Below are 20,958 nucleotides of genomic sequence, written 5' to 3' on the forward strand. Positions count from 1 at the left end.
CTCTCTCTCTCTCTCTCTCTCTCTCTATATATATATATATATATATATATATATATACAGCTCTGGAAAAAAATAAAAGACCATTTATTTTACCAAATTAAAAACCTCTGAAATATAATCAAGAGGAAGATGAATGATCACAAGTCATCAAACCAAGCTGAACTGCTTGATTTTTTTTCTTTTTAAGGAGTGGCATATATTATCCAAAAGCAGTGTGTAAGACTGATGGAGGAGAACATGCCAAGATGCATAAAAACTGTGATTAAAAACCAGGGTTATTCCACCAAATATTGATTTCTGAACTCTTAAAAGTTTATGAATATGAACTTGTTTCTGCATTATTTGAGGTCTGAAACCTCTGCATCGTTTCATCACTGAAGTGGTCTCTTGCATATATATATATATATATATATATATATATATATATATATATATATATATATATATATATATAGAGAGAGAGAGAGAGAGAGAGAGAGAGAGAGAGAGAGGGAGAGAGAGTTATGTTAACCACTATAACAGGTTTAGGATTTAATAGAAAAAAATAATCCCAATTTAAATCACAATTGCAATTCTGTGGAAAAATCACAATTACATTTTTTGCCCAAATCGTGCAGCCCTAGTCTCACTTACTTTTTCGAGTCTTTTGTTGCCCAGTTTCATTTTTGTTTTGAGATGTGGTGCTACTATCAAGTTCTTAATGATAACCTTTTTTATAAACTAGTAAAATGGTGAAATGTCTGACTTTCTCAGTTTTTTTTTTATTCACATTTTACACATTGTCCCGACTTTTAACGTGATATGCTTGCTACAGGGAAGGTGGTGTTTTTACCCATTACTTACTTAAAAAAAAAAAAAAATCATTGCTTTCAGCAATGCTATTGAAAAAAGAACCAATAAGAATGTAATGAGATGTGTGTGAAAATCAATTAAGACCTTAAAACGGTTCTTCACACCCACAAGTCTTTAACAAACATGCTTCTTTATCACCTTTATTTTTAAGAGTGCATTACACCAAACAGTGAGAGACGACCCGGCAATCTGTTCCATATAAAAAAAAATCCCTGTCTAATCAAAGCAAACATCATTTTAAAGGCTTGCCCTTACTCTGAGCATCCAGTCAGTTCTGCTGATGATAAACAGCTGTGTATAGAATGACTATCCTATCCTGCAGCACGGGGTCTTTATCCATCAGTTTCATATTAGAATGATTAGATGCTTCCACAGACCACTCGCTGAGTTCCACAGTTACACAGTCAGCTGTCGCAGGTGGCAAACGCTTACACAAATGAGAAACAAGGACAAGCACGGATAATCTATACAGAGAAAATGAACTGAAACGCAGCAGAACAGAATTGATATTGTTCTCCTGAAGGCATATGAGTAATGCAAGTAGCATAATTCATAACATATTGATGCATATGAGCCCAGAACCCAGATTTTTATATTTATTTAAAATAATTTAATCAGTTAAATTGACTGAATGAATAGCAGCTCTTTAAAATGTATATATTTTTTTAGCACATTAATGTTTTTTTTTAACCTCATCTATAAATATTTTTAAGGTTAAAATCTTCACTTTAAAATAATTAGTTTCTCTTATTTTGCTATTTATAAGTATATGTCTGAGTAAAATTAATATTTTTGTTTTATTCTATAAAATACAGACAACATTTCTCCCAAATTCCACATAAATATTGCAGAGCATTTATTTGCAGAAAATGAGAAATGGACCTCAAATAATGCAAAGAAAACAAGTTCATGTTCATGAACTTCAAAAACAATACTAAATATTTGCTAAAACAGCCAGGATTTTAAATCACAGTTTCATGTGTCTTGGCATGCTCTCCTCCAGTCTTACACACTGCTTTTAGATGATCTTATGCCACTACTTGTGCAAGCAGATCAGCTTGGTTTGTTGGCTTGTGACCACCCATCTAATATTTCAATGGGGTTCAGGTAATAAACAGACAAAGTAAATGCTATAAATGACAATATGCTGTATGTGACAATATGACATCTAATATTTGTTTTATGTGAAATTTGGGAAAGATTAATGTCAGTAGTTTATAAAACAATAGCAATAGTAAAATCAGGGATTTGTAGGTAATCTCTATTTTTTCTGGAGCTGAATATGTCAACAATAATGTTTTAACTGCATATGAAATATAAATATTAAATATATTAAATAAATTGAAACAAATGTTCAAAAGTCAAGATTCTTTTTAAAATAAGGTCTAACTTTCACAATGATCTAACTTTCACAAACATATCCAGAATGTTCAGTATGATTATGTCACTCACTGAATTCATAAGTTAAATTGAAGGACAAAGTGCTGTACAAAGAAACTTCCCATTTCTTATAAAGGGTCTGTTGGCAAACATGTAAGTCAAAGGTGTCCTACGCCTTATTCAGATGAGATTAGTTTTACATGGGGAGGTGGAGTAACGTAACTTTAGTACAGGGTGTGTGGAAAATTCATGACTAATCCGCATGGGATATAATATCTTGTCATAAATTGCTGAGATGGGAGTGGCTACTTGATTTATGCACTGCTGTCATCTTTAAAAAAATGTGAGGATGTGCAATTTTGTTAACATTTATAACCTCATAAACTTATAAAACTAATGAAATTAGCTATGCTAACAGGTTTGTAGTCTATATGCTTCCTAATGATCGCCACATAAGAAAAATCAGCATGTTTTATTCTGATGTATAATAGCGGGATGTTTAAACACATCTAAGCATTTTGGACCCTTATAAAAATGACATACTTACTGGATAAATAAACTACTCAATACATGCTTTATATGACATTCTATTACACTAAAATGCCACATGTAAAGAGATAGCAGTATTTAAATAGACCAGGAAGTGTTTCTTCAAAGATAAGTTGGGAATGCTTTCATCTGTATAAGTTGTAAGGGTTTATCTTGTGACTGAGGCTGAACAATTACCACCATGCTCATGGCAGGCTACATGCTTTATCAGAGTTTGAGCTTGGCCTGATAGTGGGTGCCTGATAGTTATCCGCTCACACGGATTTTCCTACCATTGCTTTGCTGATGACACCCAGCTATACCTGTCGTTCTCACCTGAAGATCACTCAATCTCTGCACGGATTTCGCAGTGTCTCTCTGACATATCCTCATGGATGAGGGAGCATCACCTTCAATTAAATCTCTCAAAGACTGAACTTCTGGTTATACCAGCAAAACCATCTTTTCAACACAAATTCTCTATAAGTATCGACTCTCTCTCTCTCTCACCGACAAAGGTTGCTAGGAACCTGGGTGTTCTGGTTGATGACCAACTCTCCTTCACGCACCATGTGGCCTCAGTAGCTCGATCCTGCCGCTTTGCGCTCTATAACATCCGAAAAATTAGACCGTTCCTGACGCAACAGGCCACCCAACTCCTGGTGCAAGCGGTCGTCATCTCACGCCTCGACTACTGCAATGCCCTGCTAACTGGCCTCCCGGCCTGTGTAGTAAAACCACTCCAGATGATCCAGAACGCAGCAGCACGTCTGGTCTTCAACCAGCCAAGACGGGCACATGTCACCCCGCTGCTCATTGAGCTCCATTGGCTACCAGTTAATGCTCGCATCAAATTCAAAACTTACAATCGCCTACAAGGTGATGACAGAACAGGCTCCTTCCTACCTGCACTCGCTCCTGAAGGCTTACGCTACCTCCTGGCCGCTGGATCTCCATGGAAGCATATTTAAGTTGCGTGGCAGTGGACAAATAACTATTTTATTAAACGCGAGGAGACAAAACTATTCAGCCTATAATTTTCTCAGAGGACGTCTGTAAAAAACATGTATATGGTTGCTCCGGACGGAAATATATCACAGAAAGAGAAAATTACCCCAGGACCCCCTGAAAAATGAATCCTGTTTGAATAAGGCTAGTGTGCCAGTTTTTCGTTCCCTTTAGAAGTCAGGTGTGCTTTGACTTTGGTGCGTTGGGATCTTAACTGTTGACTCTTGTCAGGGTTTTAATCAATCAGTGGCGCATCCGCAGTGGCATTTCCAGCCACCAAGACATTTACCTAAAAACACACCTCACGACCATACCACTATGCCCATCAGTCTAGATTTATTTCTAAACTCCAACGATATTTTATCAGCAAGGGCCCAAGACCTGAAAATAGACTGTTGACCGGGTGCACAGGATGTATGATAGGGCCCTTTGTCTTAAAAACTTGTCCCTTTATCTCATGGAGCTTCAAAAGAAACCCACTTGGAATGCTTTTCCAAAAGCTAGAAGAGGTTCTTCATACACTGAACGCCTGTTGCCTGCTGAGAACTATTTATTGAGGTAAAAAAAAAGTTCTAAATGTGATATTTTGAGTTTTACTGTCCCAGAAACTATTTTCTTACCAATACATTCATTCAGTTTAGTGTCCAAACATGACCAGTACTGCTCAAATGAATGCTTTCATCACGCAAACAAGCAAACACTGAGGTACGTACGTCTCCTCGCTTACGAAAGACAGAGTGCGTATGTTTATACAAGTGTTCATAGACTCTTGTAATGGACTATGGATATAACCCTTAGCCCCAGACCCTCCCATAACCCCCGCTGACCGGAGAGATAGAGACCCAGCGTGCACTGCTCAGCCTCTGGCTTTGACTGTGACTGCAGCCCTGGCGGGGCCACTGGAGCCAGGCCCCATGCAATCTGAGGCCAAGGACAATGTTTGAACACCTGCCCAAAGCTCTCAGGAGCAAAACTGCAGTTTGGGGAGGGCTTGTTATTCCCTGCCGTCAGGAAGGCTGAACGTTTCAGCTGGGCCCGCAAATAGCCCAGCACAGACTGGACCAGACTGGACACACACTGCTACACACCTGCACATCACTAACACACGTGGATGCACCTTTACTGCCCATTAAAACAGTGGGGGCGCCCTGTCTCCTATTGAATTCATTATTTGAGTTGCTTTTATATTGCAGTAATGGCTCAGATAAATAGGGTGTATTCACAGGACTTCACAGGATCTGCATTTCTATAACTGGTGGCTTCTGACTGTATTAAAAAAGGCATAATTAAAAGATAATATAACTTTTTAACAGCATCAGTACTGATTTTTACATTTTGCTTTTACATTCAGACAAAAACTGTAATTTTTGGTGGAATAAACCTGGTTTTTAATCACAGTTTTCAAGCATCTTGGCATGTTCTCCTCCACCAGTCTTACACAATGCTTTTGGATAACTTTATGCCTTTACTCCTGGTGCAAGAATTCAAGCAGTTCAGCTTGGTTTGATGGCTTGTGATCATCCATCTTCCTCTTGATTATATTCCAGAGGTTTTTAATTTGGTAAAATCAAAGAAACTCATCATTTTTAAGTGGTCTCTTATTTTTTTCCAGAGCTGTATATGCAAATCTGTGCTTTAAAGTGTAAATCCAGATTACATGGACGCACATGATGAACACAGCCATCTGCACAATATGAAAAGGAATTGGGACAATTACACATTATATTTTCATAGTCTTTATGACATTTATTTCTAATCTATAGGCATTAATATAGCACTGTTCTCCACCTTTCACAGCTCCAGCGGCAGATTTGGAGCGCTGCAGTGTTTAAGTCAGCAGAGAGACTCTGAGACTGAGGTGGCTTCACTGTGGCCACTTTTATGCACTATGCCCCTCAGCACTCGGTGACCTATCTCTGTAATTTCACAGAGTTACAGAAAGTTACAGAGTAGCTTTAGTAGAAAAACAGTCTCTAAATTTTTTTCTGAAGTTTTTCCTCATTTTTTATGGGAAAATAGACATTATGTCAGTGTCACCTATCATATAAGGCAGCGCTGTGCCTCATTTCACAATCCACAATAAAGAAATGTAAACCAGAAAGTCTGTTTTTGCTGTTTAATTTCCATGTATTATGTGCACAGACTGATGAGTGAATACAGTGAATGCATGTTTGCATATAAAAAGACAAGATAATGTATACAGAGCAATGACTCGTTTATTTAAGTCATATCGCAGTGTTTAATATAATGTTAGGACGTTTTTTAGCAGTGGCAGCAGGTCCACACTCTCGCAGAAAGAACAGAGAAGTGGCAAGTTTCATTTCATTTTCATGAAATCTATACATACATTTAATGCTATAAATCATTCAGAATCACTTGTAACAATTGGTATCAATTTATTCAGTTTCCTACACAGCTGTTTTCCAGACGAAAGATAGGAGATGTACAGGGTTAAGATAATAATATGAGCTAGCTGAGCTACGTTAGCTTTAGCATCTGTTTGTTTACTAAAGGACAGGCTGTCTTTCTCTGTGTGCATTTCATTTCACTAACATGTGTCACGCCGCCTCAGTCTCCTTCTACACTGTCGGACTCCATTTCCCAGAATCCCTCTGATTATGACGTCAACAGCACCCGTTTGTCTTCACCCAATCGCATTACACTCCGACGCTCTGATTCTCCCGTGTTCTGAGTTAGTTCCGGTTCATCTCTATCTGGCTCCGGTATTTAAGGCAGCAGTTTGTAAACAAACACCGCGAGGTATTGCTAACTTATGTTACATACTAAGCGTTTTCCTGTAAATTGTTTTTGCCTTCTCGTTACGACCCTGTTTTTGGATTATCGGTTTCTGTCTTTTGTTTTGCCCTTTCTAGATTTAATGTATGGTTGGACTGCTTCTCGGTTACGAACTCGGACTGTATTTTTGACTACGTTTTCTGTCATCTGTGAGATCACTGTTTGCCTGGCTATTCTGTTAGCAGTGTCTGTTAGCCATCCTGCTAATAAACCTGTCTGTATTTTTAACTGTATTTAGTCACTCCTCACTACCTGGCGTCACAACATGTGACTTAAATATCATTAATACGTTAAATGTATGATTAGAGTAGCACTACTAAGGTAAATGTATGATTAAAATTGCACTACTGGGGTAGCTAGCAAGCTAAATTTATGATTAGAATAGCATGGCTGAAGTAAATTCATGATTAGAATTGCACTATTGACACAACTGTATTGTGTGTTGTATTGTCTTTGTCTTCTGGGATGTTAAAAATGATTCAATATATATGTTTGATTTATATAAAATAAAAAGCATAGCTGTATATACAGCAATATATACAGTACTAGTCAAAAGTTTGAACACCTTGAATTCAGTTGTTTTCCATTATTTTAAAATGTTCTGCATTGTAGATTAATACTTAAGTTATCCAAGCTATGAAGAAAAACATATGGAAACCAGAATATAATTTATATTTTAAATTCTTCAAAGTAGCGCCTCTTGCTTAGACGACAGCTTTGTACATCTTGGCTGGATTTTCTTTATAAGGTAGAGTCATCTGAATTGGCTTTCAGTTAACAGCTGTGCTGAAACTATCAAGAGTTAATTACTTGATTTTTTTGTCTCTTAATGTGTTTAAAAGCATCAGTTGTAAAGTTGTGAAGAGGTAGAGTTGGTGAAATAAAAAAATAAAAAAGTGTCCTTGCAAGGGCTATCAAAAATGTTATGATAAAACTGGCTCTCATCAGGGCCACCTCAGGAAAGGAAGACCAAGGGTTACCTCTGTTGCACAGGATAAGTTCATCAGAGTTACCAGCCTCAGAAACCACAAGTTAACAGCACCCCAGATACGTATTTTAGTTTTTTAAACATTTTTAAGTCACTACATTTACATTTGCATTTATGGTATTTAGCAGACGCCCTTATCCAGAGCGACTTACAACAGTGCTTCAAAGTTACTTAAGATATCCAAAGCTAGTTTGTAGACTATGATCAAGAGATACACAGAGCTTAATCATGTTAAGAACCCTAGGAACCTTTTTTTTTTTTTATTATTAGTTTAGGAACTCTTTGAAAAGATGTGTCTTCAGTCGACGTTTGAAGACCGTGAGTGACTCTGCTGTTCTGACATCCAGTGGAAGTTCATTCCACCACCTTGGTGCCAGCACAGAGAAGACTACATGATTCCTTATGTGTTCCTTTATAACCTGGATGATTCAGTATTGGCTTATAATGTAGAAAAAAATGTAAACTTTGAATGGGAAGGTGTGTCCAGACCTTTGTCTGGTACTGTATATATGTGTATGGATGTGTGTGGGAGTGTTTGAGGTTGCGAAAGTGTGTGTTTAAGAGACTTACCTTTTTCTTGTCTCTCATTGAACCTTTGCCTCTCACCATGATCTTGCATCCTGTCTCAGCCTCCAGCTGCTTGGCGGTGAGCCCCCGCGGACCCAGGATCCGGCCCACAAAATTAAACTGTGACACAAAACACACACACACACACACAACATTTAGTCTTTGGCATAGACACCATGTTAATATACACTACACATCTACCGTATTAGATTCAATAGATTAAAAGCATGAGATGAAAACTTTTTATAATACACAAAAACCCAGCGCAATAAAATTACACAGTGCAGTGCACACTACTTCATCATGCTGACCTTGATGAAAGGCAGTATGCAAAACTGCTTTCCCGAACAGTGTAAGGCCTTGTCTATACATAGCTTTACGCGCTTACAAAAAACACCTGCTGAAAGAGGAGAAAGCTTAGTGTCTGGATGTAGTGTCTGATATTAATCTGCAATTATAGCTTACTTAAAAAACCCTGAAAAACAGATTCTAAGCCTTCAATCACTATCACACACTTTTTTTCTCTTAAGATTTATTCCTAATTTTCTGTATTTAAATTTTTTTTCTCCCATTTTTTTCTCTCCAATTTAGCTATTCAGCTGCTAGTCAGCTGTATACCCCCATCACTAGTAATGCCACAACACAAGGAGGGTAAAAACTTGCACATGCCTCCTCTAACACATTTGAAATGAGCCACCGCCTCTTTATTAACTGCTGCTGATACAGTTTTGCAGAGTAGCATCACAGTGCACTCAGAGGAAAGCACAGCGACTCGGTTCTGATACACCAGCTCACAGACGCCTTGTGCTGATCGACATCACCACCTTTTGAGTGATGTGGCAAGAGAGTGCCATCTACCCACCCAAAGAGAGCAAGGGCAAGTGTGCTCTCTCAGGGCTACGGCAGCTGATGGCAAGCTGCATGACCAGGATTCGAACCAGCAGTCACCTGATCATTGTGGCAGCGCTTAGCCCAGCCAATATACTGTAATATTTAACATAAAAAAAATTCATTTGAGAGGTTACTGTTGTTCATACACAAATAGAAACACAAACTGCTGCCAAGTATGTATAAGACACAATTTAGGAGCTCTTTTCCCCACATGCACTTTTCGAAAGTAACTGAGTGGTAATTAATAAGGAAGAGTTTATTCTGAACTCATATGAAAGATAAAAGATCTACAGGGCTAGGATCATAGCATTAGCTTGATGAGCTAAGTTAGCCTGTCTGTCTTTCTCTGTGTTATTGTCACTCTTATATTCTCTGTGTTAATATCACTACTAAGTCACATGTAATATGATTTGTGTAGCACTACTAAGGTAAATGTATGACTAAAATTGCACTACTGATGTAGCTATCTAGCTATCTAAAGGTATGACTAGAGTAAAGTCATGATTATAATTGCACTACTGAAGTAACCAAACGTTTAATTTTTATAACTTTTTGCATATATATATGTCAAACTTTAAATGTACTGTATTTTTTGCACTAGAAGGAACACCAGATTATAAGGTGCATTATGCCACACTAGTAAGGAACAGGGGTCTCGCCATGTTTTCCTGGGTGACAAGACCTGTAAAGCTAAGCTAAGTTAAGTAAACAGAACTGTAATTCTTAAAAAAACATTTTCTTTTAAAGTTAAGCGAGCGCTGGATGTTAATCTACACAGAATTATCTCCTGAAGACTGTTTATTTGGGTGGGAAAAGGGCTTTTCGTTTTTTTTTTACCATAATTGTAGTAAAGCTTAGATTTTCAGATTTGCACTAAGGTTCTAGCATTAGCAGCTAACTGCTAGCGCTCGAGGTTAGCGGCTAGTGACGCTCGACAGCGCTACACTGAGTAAACCTGAGTGTTCGGTAAGCCAGGGCAATATTAGCTAGCGGTTCGTCCCGCGTAGCTTGTTTTAACACAGTAAACACGCAGACTACAGTTCGATATAGTCATCTCTGTACGGCTAATGAGCTAGAGGTTAGCGGCTAATGCTAATACTGCTTCAGCAGTTCTAGCCGGGGTAAGCAGCAGACTACAGGGAGATAATATTCACCTCTGAATGACAAAAGAGATAGTGCTTAGCAGTCTCATTGCTGGAGAGCTAAACTAAAAGTCCTGTACAACGCTGTACTTCAGTGGACTGGCTTTACTGCTCCTTACAACCTGACTGATAAAATTCATACATAAGGCACTTCGGATTATAAGGTGCACTGACAATTTTTGGGAAAATTAAAGCATTTTAAGTGAACCTTTTAGTGCCAAAAATACGGTACATGTCAATAAAATATATGTCTGTGTATGTGTGTAAATCTGTCCCGAAATTTTGGATGGGTATTCCTAATACCCTACAATACAAGGCACAATATGAGAGCTTCTTTTTCCCTCATGCACTTTTCCAAGGGAACTCAATGGTAATTAATGAGGAAGGGGGTTATTCTGAACTCAAGCTGCAGTAAAAATCCCCATAAGGCAGATGCAGTAATCAAGCTGAGAGAAACAACTAAAAGCGCTCCTTCGAGCGTGCCTGACTGCTAATAGAATGCTGCATGTCTCTCTGATGGTCTTGTTTTGGGAAAGAAAACTAATGCAGAAGCAAATTTTGTAGAGATGTTCCAATTTGATATAATAAATCCAGTGGATGTGGATTAAGAACAACCCAGCCATATTTTTAAGGATCGTCAATTGGCCACTTTAACGTAATCCAATCCTGATTCTTTGTTTTTATCACTGTTTTATAGCAGCGCACCTGGCATATACAATGACAAAGGTTTTCGATTAAATTATGGTCTGGTAAACGAATGTATTTGTTTCTAAATTACGACTAAAAATATATACAGCTCTGGAAAAAAATAAGAGAGCAAATGATGAGTTTCTTTGATTTTACGAAATTAAAAACCTCTGAAATATGATCAAGATGAAGATGGATGATGGATCACAAGCCATCAAACCAAGCTGAACTGCTTGAATTTTTGCACCAGGAGTAAAGGCATAAAGTTCTCCAAAAGCAGTGTGTAAGACTGGTGGAGGAGAACATGCCAAAATGCATGAAAACTGTGATTCAAAAACCAGTGTTACTGCACCAAATATATATTTTTTAAACTTTTTAAACCATGAACTTGTTTTCTTTGCATTATTTAGGGTCTGAAAGTTCTACATCTCTTTTTTATTTCAGCCATTTCTCATTTTCTGCAAATAAATGCCCAAAATGACAATATTTGTATTTGGAATTTGGGAGAAATGTTGTCTGTAGTTTATAGAATAAAATAACAATGTTAATTTTAATCAAACATATACCTATAAATAGCAAACTGATTCAGAACCTGAAATTGCCCTTCATTTTTTTCCAGAGCTGTATATTGTTGAAGTACCATGTGTGTAAGTCACACTCTATTGTGAGATATTAAACACACAATGAATCACCTAAAAAACCACCACAAACAAATCAGTCCAGAATATTACATTATATAAACTTTTCACTGAAACAAAGTGATTCTTTCAGTATTTTTTCAGTTTAGCATAATTTAATCTTATATATGTTACACATGTTAAATGCTTAAAGCATTTTGTTAAAACAATTACATTTCTCCAATGGGAAACCTAGATTTTCTGAGTCTTTGGCATGTTAATATAAAAAGCTCAAACATGTAAAAATTGGTAATTTTTTATTCATATAGCAGCAACACATACAAACTGTAGTCTCTTTTTAATGCTTTAATTACTCTCATCTAAAAAAAAAAATTAGTACATACATCTTATAATTCTTTCTGGGTACAAATATTGCTCATTTAATGCTGATACTTTGATCTTTCTATGTTTTGTTTGCATTAATTGTAAATATATTTGCTCCATGTTGGCAACAGTAAAACAAAACAAAACTAATCATTTTTCCCAGAGATGTTTCCGTCCAAAACCACTTGAACAGAAATGCTGTTACACAAGCTCACAGGTTCATGAGGCCAGAAATAGAGCTGGCTTTCTTGGCAGCCTAAACATTATTCAGTATTGCTTTTTTATTGAATTAATAACACTATTCACAATAACTTATTCAGCTTCATAGAAATCAGTCTAGCACTTGATTAAACTGAATAAAAAGTGTAATTTACCCTCCCTGCTCTTAATTGTGAGATTGTTTGGTTCATTTTTATTAACCTCCTGTACTGTAATTAGTAAATAGTATTAAAACAAAAACTTTAAATAAAACTTTATTTGCTCCTATCAGTTGAATCCATTTTTAAATATCCATGTTAATGGAATTGAGAGGGTCAATGCAATATGGTAAAGTGTACTTGCACTGTATTTGTGGTACTTAACAGTGTGTAACTTACAACCTGTTGATTCTGATGTACACTCAATGTAAACGGAACATACTGATGTAATTAACTTTAATTCATGTAAAACTGTGCAATTACTGTTACATAGTAACTACAGTAAGTAGCAGTGTAACCTGAATACAGAGTAAGAACCCTTAAAAATGTAATTTAAGAGAAATAAAAGAATGCTCAAAAATATATTAGTATTGCAATAATTAGAACAAAAATATGCACTTCAGGGGTGCATTTCCCAAAACGTTCTTAGGGTTAAGAACTAGGTAATCTCAAACGTTCTTACATTTACGAGCGTTTCTCATAAACCTTTGTAAATTACGTAGTGATTAATCTCTTTCATATTCTAAGAGTAACCTGACCTACAATTAGTTCCACCTAAAAAACTTACAGCTAAACATAAATTAGCTGTAATTCACATATATTACATTCAACACCAAAAAAAAATAAAATCTACTGCTTGTTTTACAGTATGTGCTATGTGGCCCTGCAAAGTCACTTAGTTGAGTCGTCTTATATTTTAGTAGTGTTATATTTTAATCCTTGGTTTAACATCAGAATGGTCATTTTAATTTGTTATTGACACATTAAACCACCTATTTTTTGGAATTAATACCATAAAGCACCAAAACATTTCCAATAGTTTGATCGTATAAATACCATACTTTTAGATATTGTTATTTATATTAGCATAATTAAAAAATTACACATATATATACATATTATGTTATGTTATGTTTTGTATGTATGTTTTCAGAAAAAGTAATTTAGGTATCAAAGGTCCATAAATTGTCCAGCTTTGCTTTAAATTATTTTATTTACGTGAAGCAATTATTTTTTTCTAGATCGTTATAAGCTTCAAATGCAATTTGTATGTATATATGTATATTAAGAGCAGTTATTTAAATACTTATCTAGTATTCATCAACAAAGAAGTACTTAACACTTGTTCACAAACTTTGGAGGTAAAAAGTCTTTTGGTATACAGGTGGAAAATTTGTGTTCTTTGCTCGTTAAGATAATTTGTTTTTTTGGGGAAACGCACCCCAGTTTCTTACACTTATAACAATGTAATATAATCAGATGTACAGAGGTTGGACAATAAAACTGGAACACCTGTCATTTTAGTGTGGGAGGTTTCATGGCTAAATTGGAGCAGCCTGGTGGCCAATCTTCATTAATTGCACATTGCACCAGTAAGAGCAGAGTGTGAAGGCTCAATTAGCAGGGTAAGAGCACAGTTCTGCTCAAAATATTGCAATGCACACAACATTATGGGCAACATACCAGAGTTCAAAAGAGGACAAATTGTTGGTGCACGTCTTGCTGGCGCATCTGTGACCAAGACAGCAAGTCTTTGTGATGTATCAAGAACCACGGTCTCCAGGGTAGCATACCACCAAGAACAACAAACCACATCCAATAGGATTAACTGTGGACGCTGTAAGAGGAAGCTGTCTGAAGGGGATGTTCGGGTGCTAACCTGGATTGTATCCAAAAAAACATAAAAACACGGCTGCCCAAATCACGACAGAATTCAATGTGCACCTCAACTGTCCTGTTTCCACCAGAACTGTCTGTCGGGACAATAAATTATTGTGGTCTAAAACCAGGTGTTTCAGTTTCATTGTCCAACCCCTGTATATTCATAGACACTGAATAATGCTAAATAATGTGCAGTAGGTATAGAATAATTAATATTGTATAACTAGTCTGGTTCAGGAACAGGATAGAGAATCAGGGTGAGGAGAAGGAGAGTGAGAGCGGTGGAGAAGGAGAATCCCGCGAGGCAGCTTGTTTGAGCAGGGCTGTCTAAGCGTTATCTCATAGCCTCATCAGGCCAGCCTCTGACAATGGCGCTCGATGTGTGGTGAACGGGTGTCAATAGCGCGGAGTGCGGCCCCGGCCTGCTCCGGGGCCCGGCGTGACAAGATAAGAGCCGCCGATCGTTCGCCCGATCGATCGGCTATCAGCGCTGACCTGAAGCCTGTCAGTCAAAAGATCAGGGCCCGTCCAGCACGAGGGCAGCCAGACGGAGCAGACCGACAAGCCTTAAAACAAAGTCAAAGCCAGATCTGAGTGAGTTAAGAGATAAAAAGGCCTCTGATTGCTTTCCTGTGAGTCTGCTTGTGATGTTTAGTGTTTAGGTAACAGCCCAGGTGCTTTACAACAGGCGTGGGTGATTAAAGGCTGAGGAAAACAAATTCTGCATCTCGGAGAAACCTCCCGTAATGAGTCGATAATCAGTGTTAATATGACACCGAGGACGCCGCGCATTCCGCCACTTCCAGACGAGACGAACCGGCGGCTTCTCCCCGCGGTCTTAACGCTTCGCCGGGCCTGTGAAGAGCACAAAAGCCTGTCTATGTTTACTCTCACGTCTTGGGCTTAATTTGAATCACATCCTTTAAATCCAGACCCCTCTCTCCCCCCTCCCCCACTCCTCCCACAAGGAATTCCATTCATCAAAGCCACGCAGTCAATATGACATCTAACAAAGGTTTGATTTTGGAGGTGAGGCAGTGTGCACGCGCCTCTGCCTGCCACAAAAATCCCATTTTGCAGGAAAAAAAAAGAAAAAAAAAAGACCCGAACTCCCCTGTTCTAATCAATAATACTCCAAGGCCTGATTTATCAATGTATTTGGTATTCAGACGCAATGTTGTTTTCACACGAGCGACTCCGTGCATAATCGACTGCTTGTAAAACATAGACTGCGGACACTGTTAAGTTTGTGAAAGAGTGTGTGCGAGAGTGAGTGAGTGTGTGTGTGTGTGTGTGCTTGATAACAGTGTGATTTTTCTCCCTGTTGCATACTTCATGCCTGTCCGAGAGCACTTGCGGATATGAATGAAAAGAAGCAATTAAATCGTGCTCCCAGGCACAAAAGCAACGGTGCAAGCATGACATTTGTATGCATGCGCACAAGTCCTCAGGGAGGAAGTAATGTGTGTATGTGTGTGAGAGAGAGAGTGTGTGTGTGTAAGAATATGTGTGTATATGTGTGTGAGAGTGAGCCATGCTGTTAGTACATCAGGCAAGTGGCTAATACCTGTCTAATACAACTCTTGTTTCTGTTATGCAGAATTCCTATTATTACTGCCATGTTTTAACACTTGTATGTCAAAAATGGTAATGTTAGAGCATTAGAAGAAAAAGCGGTAACACTTTCTATGAATGTCATCTTTATTAGACACTATAACCACATTCATAACATATTATAATGCATGCATAAGGCATTATAAAATGGCTATAAATATTTATAAAAATACATAACCCATTATAGCCATGTTTATAAAGCATTATGACCTGTGATCATAATACATTATAAGCTGTGCTTATAATATATATATATATATATATATATATATATATATATATATATATATATATATATATATATATATATATATATATTAAAATAGTACATCTCTATCATTAATAATCTAGTCCTACAATGAAAGTCTGGCACTTTACTTAGAGCGCACAAAGACCTGTTATAATACATTATAATTGACTATAACTTATATTATACTCAAGACAAGAATAATTTATGAGTGGTTAAAATATATATTTATAGGATTATTGAGGGTGTGTTTATAAGTTGGAAGCTTTTTTAGTCATGATACAGTCTGCACACTGGACTGAGTTTCTTGGTATTGATGTATAACATGTTATAAACACAGCTATTAATGCATTATAATCACAGTTCATGATGCATAATAAACATGGCTATGATGAATTATACATTTTTATAAATATGTATAGCCATGTTTATAATGCCTTATGAATGCATTATAACATGTTATGAGTATGTTTATAGAGTCTTATGCCATGACATGCATAGAAAGTGTTACCGAAAAAGCTTAGTAACACTTCCTGTGAACCCTGTATTCATAAAGTATTATAATAAGTGCATTCATAACACACTATATGGCATGCATAATACCTTTTAATGACTGTAATAAGCCTGTGTAATAGATCATAAGCACTTACAGCGACATTCATAACACATTATGTTCTAATATTATCCATCTACATACATCATACCACTCTAGTCCAAAGCTCAATATAGTCCAAAGAAAGCTTAATAAAGAGCAGAAACCATCATCTGCTGTAGATCAGAGGTTTTGAATGTCCAATAACTTCTAGGTTTTAATCTATATCAATATTGATCAGAGGATGGTCTTAAACAGAGGGGCTGAAGAAGATAAAGTGCAAAACTACACTCTTAAAAATTGTTCTTTGGTAAAAGCAATAGACCACTGGCAAAACAAAGGATCGTTTGGATGCTTAAGTGGTGGTTTGAATCCCATAAACATGCTTTACATTTCAGTATCAACCATCCATATCAGTTCAAAATATAATCAGGTATTGTTCCTGGTAACGTTTAGCTTCCTTCAAACAGCAATCCGACTATTTTAAGTGTATGTAACTATACACAGCTCTGAAAAAAACAACACTTAAAAATGATGAGTTTCTTTGATTTTACCAAATTTAAAAACCTCTGGAATATAATCAAGAGGAAGAGGGATGATCACAAGTCATCGAACCAAGCTAAACTGCTTGTATTTTTGCACCAGGAGTGGCATAAGGTTATCCAAAAGCAGTGTGAAAGACTGGTGCAGGAAAACATGCCAAGATACATGAAAACTGTGATTAAAAACCAGGGTTATTCCATCAAATATTGATTTCTGAACTATTAAAACTTTGCATTATGTGAGGTCTGAAAGCTCTGCATCTTTTTTGTTATTTCAGCCATTTCTCATTTTCTGCAAATAAACGCTCTAAATGACAATATTTGTATTTCGAATTTGGGAGAAATGTTGTCTGTAGTTTATAGAATAAAACTAAAATGTTTTTTAATTTTACTCAAACCAAATACCTATAAATAGCAAAATCTGAGAAACTGATTCAGACACTAAAGTGGACCTGTATAAGTGTATTTGGTACACTTTATCAATTAAACCCAAGAATCATATACTAAAATAATAAGGTTCTGATTAGAACAAGCTAAATCCACCATAGAACGATACCACCAGTATTACAGTGCTCTGTATTTAATATGAAGTCGCTTGAGCTGTTAGTCAGCTGCCAAATTAGGAACATGTCATTAGATAGAGCACAAAGGGCACATTCTTATCCACATCATGTAGACACACACACACACACACACACACACACACACATACATTCCCACACACATGCCTGTTCAAACACACACTCTGGAAGAAAAGTCATAGTGAGACATTTATTGGAAAAATGATCTCTTCTTCAGCTGGTGACTTAATTCAGAAGTAATTACGACCTGCTCTGAAAGCGAAAAGCGCAGGAAAAGGTTATGTATGCTTAGCTATCACGATGGAGATTGAGGGCCGTTCAGTATATCAACGCCGGCCGAGCGTCTTTTTTTTTCCAGGCTCGTACGGACAGATTTCCAAGGTGCCCTTGGAGGCCTTCATTTTCATAAGAGTAGCTTCACTTGCATACGGGCACGGGAAAATTACACTGACACGCGGCGCTTGCAGTACCCTGTCATCAGGATACATCTCCCACAGTGACACACCTCCAGATCCGCTCGCTCTCAGACAGCGAGGCGAGGCGGGGAACATCCTGCCTAGAAAATTGTAAAGCAGGTGCCTTAGAGAAAATGGAAACGTGGAAAAATTGTGCACGCATGTTCATGAGATTGAGCTGTTGTTCTTTGTTCTTCTATTGTGTAATAATAATAATGTGAAAGTGCTAGTCTTAGGACCTGCAGAGTGGTGAGGGAGGGAGGAACACTCTTTAAAAGGGTATAAATTGCATACCGGGTTCTTAGGAGCCATGATGGAACAGTGATCACCTCCCGGGAATCTTCATTCAGCTAATCAAACATTTGTGAAAGCAGTAATTAGACGGATCAGGTGAGGTCGATAAAGGTTTGGAGCTAAAGTCTGCAGTCTAAAGGAACGGCACGATACAACTGAAGCACTTATGGACGCTGTGGTTCCATTACCATCCATTCTACAGAAATAAAGCCAAATATATCAATTATAAGTGCTGTGCGATATGACGATAAATATCGTGGGGACTGTCGTTTCTACAGTAATTTCATCAATTATTCAGGCAAATATATAAAATAGGCTATGATGAAATGTATTGGCGTGGTCACTTTGCATAAACTCGGTTTATATAAGGGATAATAAATTAATCTTCGCAAAAAAAGCTTCATAATGTGGTTGTGCAACATGACGCTACTTTACGTTATTTGACGGACACGCGCAGACACGCCGGTTTGCGACATGCTTTACGTTGTTAAACTCATCATGAGAGCTGAACAATGGAGACGCATTGTTATTTTGAAAAAAAATTAGCTACTGCATCTACCTCATCTGTTTTCATTTGATACATATATATTGCACACTAAAAGGTAGTAATTCTCATTTGTGAAAGTTTGGTTTAATGTCACTTTGAAATAAAGTTGGAAAAAAGTATATAAATATAATATATATGTAAATAATATATATATAAATATAAATATAAATGATATTATTTTGTCATATTGTTCCAAAGAATAACTGAAAACATACTTAAATGTGGTATATCATGATATATATCATTATCGTGATGTAAAAAATTCCATATTATGTTATATAATTTTTCCTGTATCGCCCAGCACTATCCAGCATTTTGTCAATGTTGTGCACCACATTAATATTAGGGAAGTGTCTATCCACAAACTTTGTATATTGTAAAGAGACCAGACAATGGTTAAAAAATTGAGTTCTCTTCATTCTAAACATGGCATCTGTTTACAAATAAAGTTTACAAAAAAGAGTCAATCAGTAGTTATGCTGCAGTTAAGCACAGGCAGTAGACAGACAAGCCAAAAAAACAAAAAACATTTTTTCTGCATTACTGAACCAAATGCTATAAACTATTCATAATGTTTTTTTTTCAGATTTTATTGTTGGTGGTCGATTGCTTACCGTATTTTTCAGAATATACGGAGCACTAAAAACCTTTACATTTTCCCAAAAATCGACAGTGCGCCTTAAAATCTGGTACGCCTTATGTATGAATTTTACCAGTCAGGTTGTAAGGAGCAGTAAAGCCACTCCTCTGAATTACAGCATTATAAGCGCTGAGGCTTATAAGGCTTTCAACACTCAGAGTAGAGGATATTGGACTGTAGTCTGCTTGTTTACCATGTTTAAACAAGCTTCATGGGACGAACTGCTAGCTAATAGTGCCTTGGCTTACTGGAAGACTTAGGGTTCCTCAGTGTAGCGGATGGCATTTACTAGTGATAACCAGGGCTGGCTAGTGCTGCTAACCAGGGCTGGCTAAGCACTTATTAACCGTGGCAGGTGCTCATCCTTGGACAAAATAGTGGAAATCAAAGTTCACTGTAAATAAACGAAAGAGCTTTACTCATCCAAATAAACAGTTTTCAGGAGAGAAATCTGTGTAGATTAATATCCAGCGCTCGTTTGACTTTATAATAAAAGCTTTTTTAAAGAGTTAACGTTTTGTTTGGTTAGCCACCCCGCCACCACCCAGCAGTGAGACCTGCTGAATTAGAAGGAAAACATGGAAACACCCTTGTTCACTTGAAGTATGCATTGTTACAAGTGTCGCTTAATGCGCCTTATAATCTGGTGCACCTTATGTATGAAAATAGACCAGAAAATAGACGTTCCCTGTAGTGCGCTTTATAATATGGTGCGCTTTATTGTTCGAAAAATACGGTATATTACAGTTTGCTGGTTTCCTAGTGGTTTCAAAAGTTCATTTTGTTTTGCAAGTCGCCCAACTCAGAAATAATCTTCCAGAAAAAGTTTGTGACTAAGACACAGTCTTTACAATCTTTACGTCTAGACAAAAAACTGTACTTGATTTTTTTAGCTTTTGGTGATTAATGTTTTCCCCCTTAGGTAAGGGCTGCAAATCCATGGGTTCATGGACGTAGGAAATTGTGGTAAACTGAGATGCTGGTGCTGTTGTCCTGTGTTTTCCTGATGTTTTTGGTTGCTTCCATGTCTGGTACCTTCTGGCTTTTATTAGAATCACTAGCCAAACTCTGATAATGTTGCATACAGTTTGTTCTCCATTAATTCAGTCAGAACCAATTCCATCTTTCTGCCTTCCACCAAGTTACTGACTGCCCACCTGTCTGGCCAGACTGATGGAGGTCTCTGGAATTCAGGCTTTGCCATCACTCACCACAGATCACTGCATAGTTTAAGTCACCTTGAACTGTAATTAGGAATTTTCTAACAGCGTTTTTTTTGCTATTAACCTCAAAATATAAAACCTACATGGACCTACGTAACTTGCTGTCTGACCAGAGGAGAATGGGTCCCTCCTTATATATTAATTAGCACTTATAATACATGTGATAGTACAAGGGGCATGTAATATCCAGCTTACTACAGTAAAGTGAAGGTTGCTTCAGAGGGTTCTTTGCTGTTTCTTACTAGAGCACAAAAACTCAATAGTGGTGCACAGAACCATGAGAAGATATGGAACCTGAAAAAGTC

At 37.2% G+C, this 20,958-nt stretch overlaps 1 protein-coding gene across 6 annotated transcripts in view; it reads right to left on the reverse strand.

Annotated features, from left to right (window-relative positions):
• The window catches only part of LOC103026410 (protein quaking), a 192,855-nt gene that overhangs the window by 84,814 nt on the left and 87,083 nt on the right, over positions 1–20,958 (reverse strand). For all 6 annotated transcript variants that reach the window (XR_007439921.1, XM_049481001.1, XM_049481002.1 and 3 more), the window contains exon 3: positions 8,123–8,239. Coding sequence is in view for 5 of the 6 variants with exons in the window: in XM_049481001.1 (XP_049336958.1) it covers positions 8,123–8,239 (117 nt within the window). In the remaining variant the exon portion in view is untranslated. The remainder of the gene's footprint in view (positions 1–8,122; positions 8,240–20,958) is intronic.

The sequence above is a fragment of the Astyanax mexicanus genome, chromosome 7 (genome assembly GCF_023375975.1).
Source record: "Astyanax mexicanus isolate ESR-SI-001 chromosome 7, AstMex3_surface, whole genome shotgun sequence".
Classification (NCBI taxonomy): Eukaryota; Metazoa; Chordata; class Actinopteri; order Characiformes; family Acestrorhamphidae; genus Astyanax; species Astyanax mexicanus.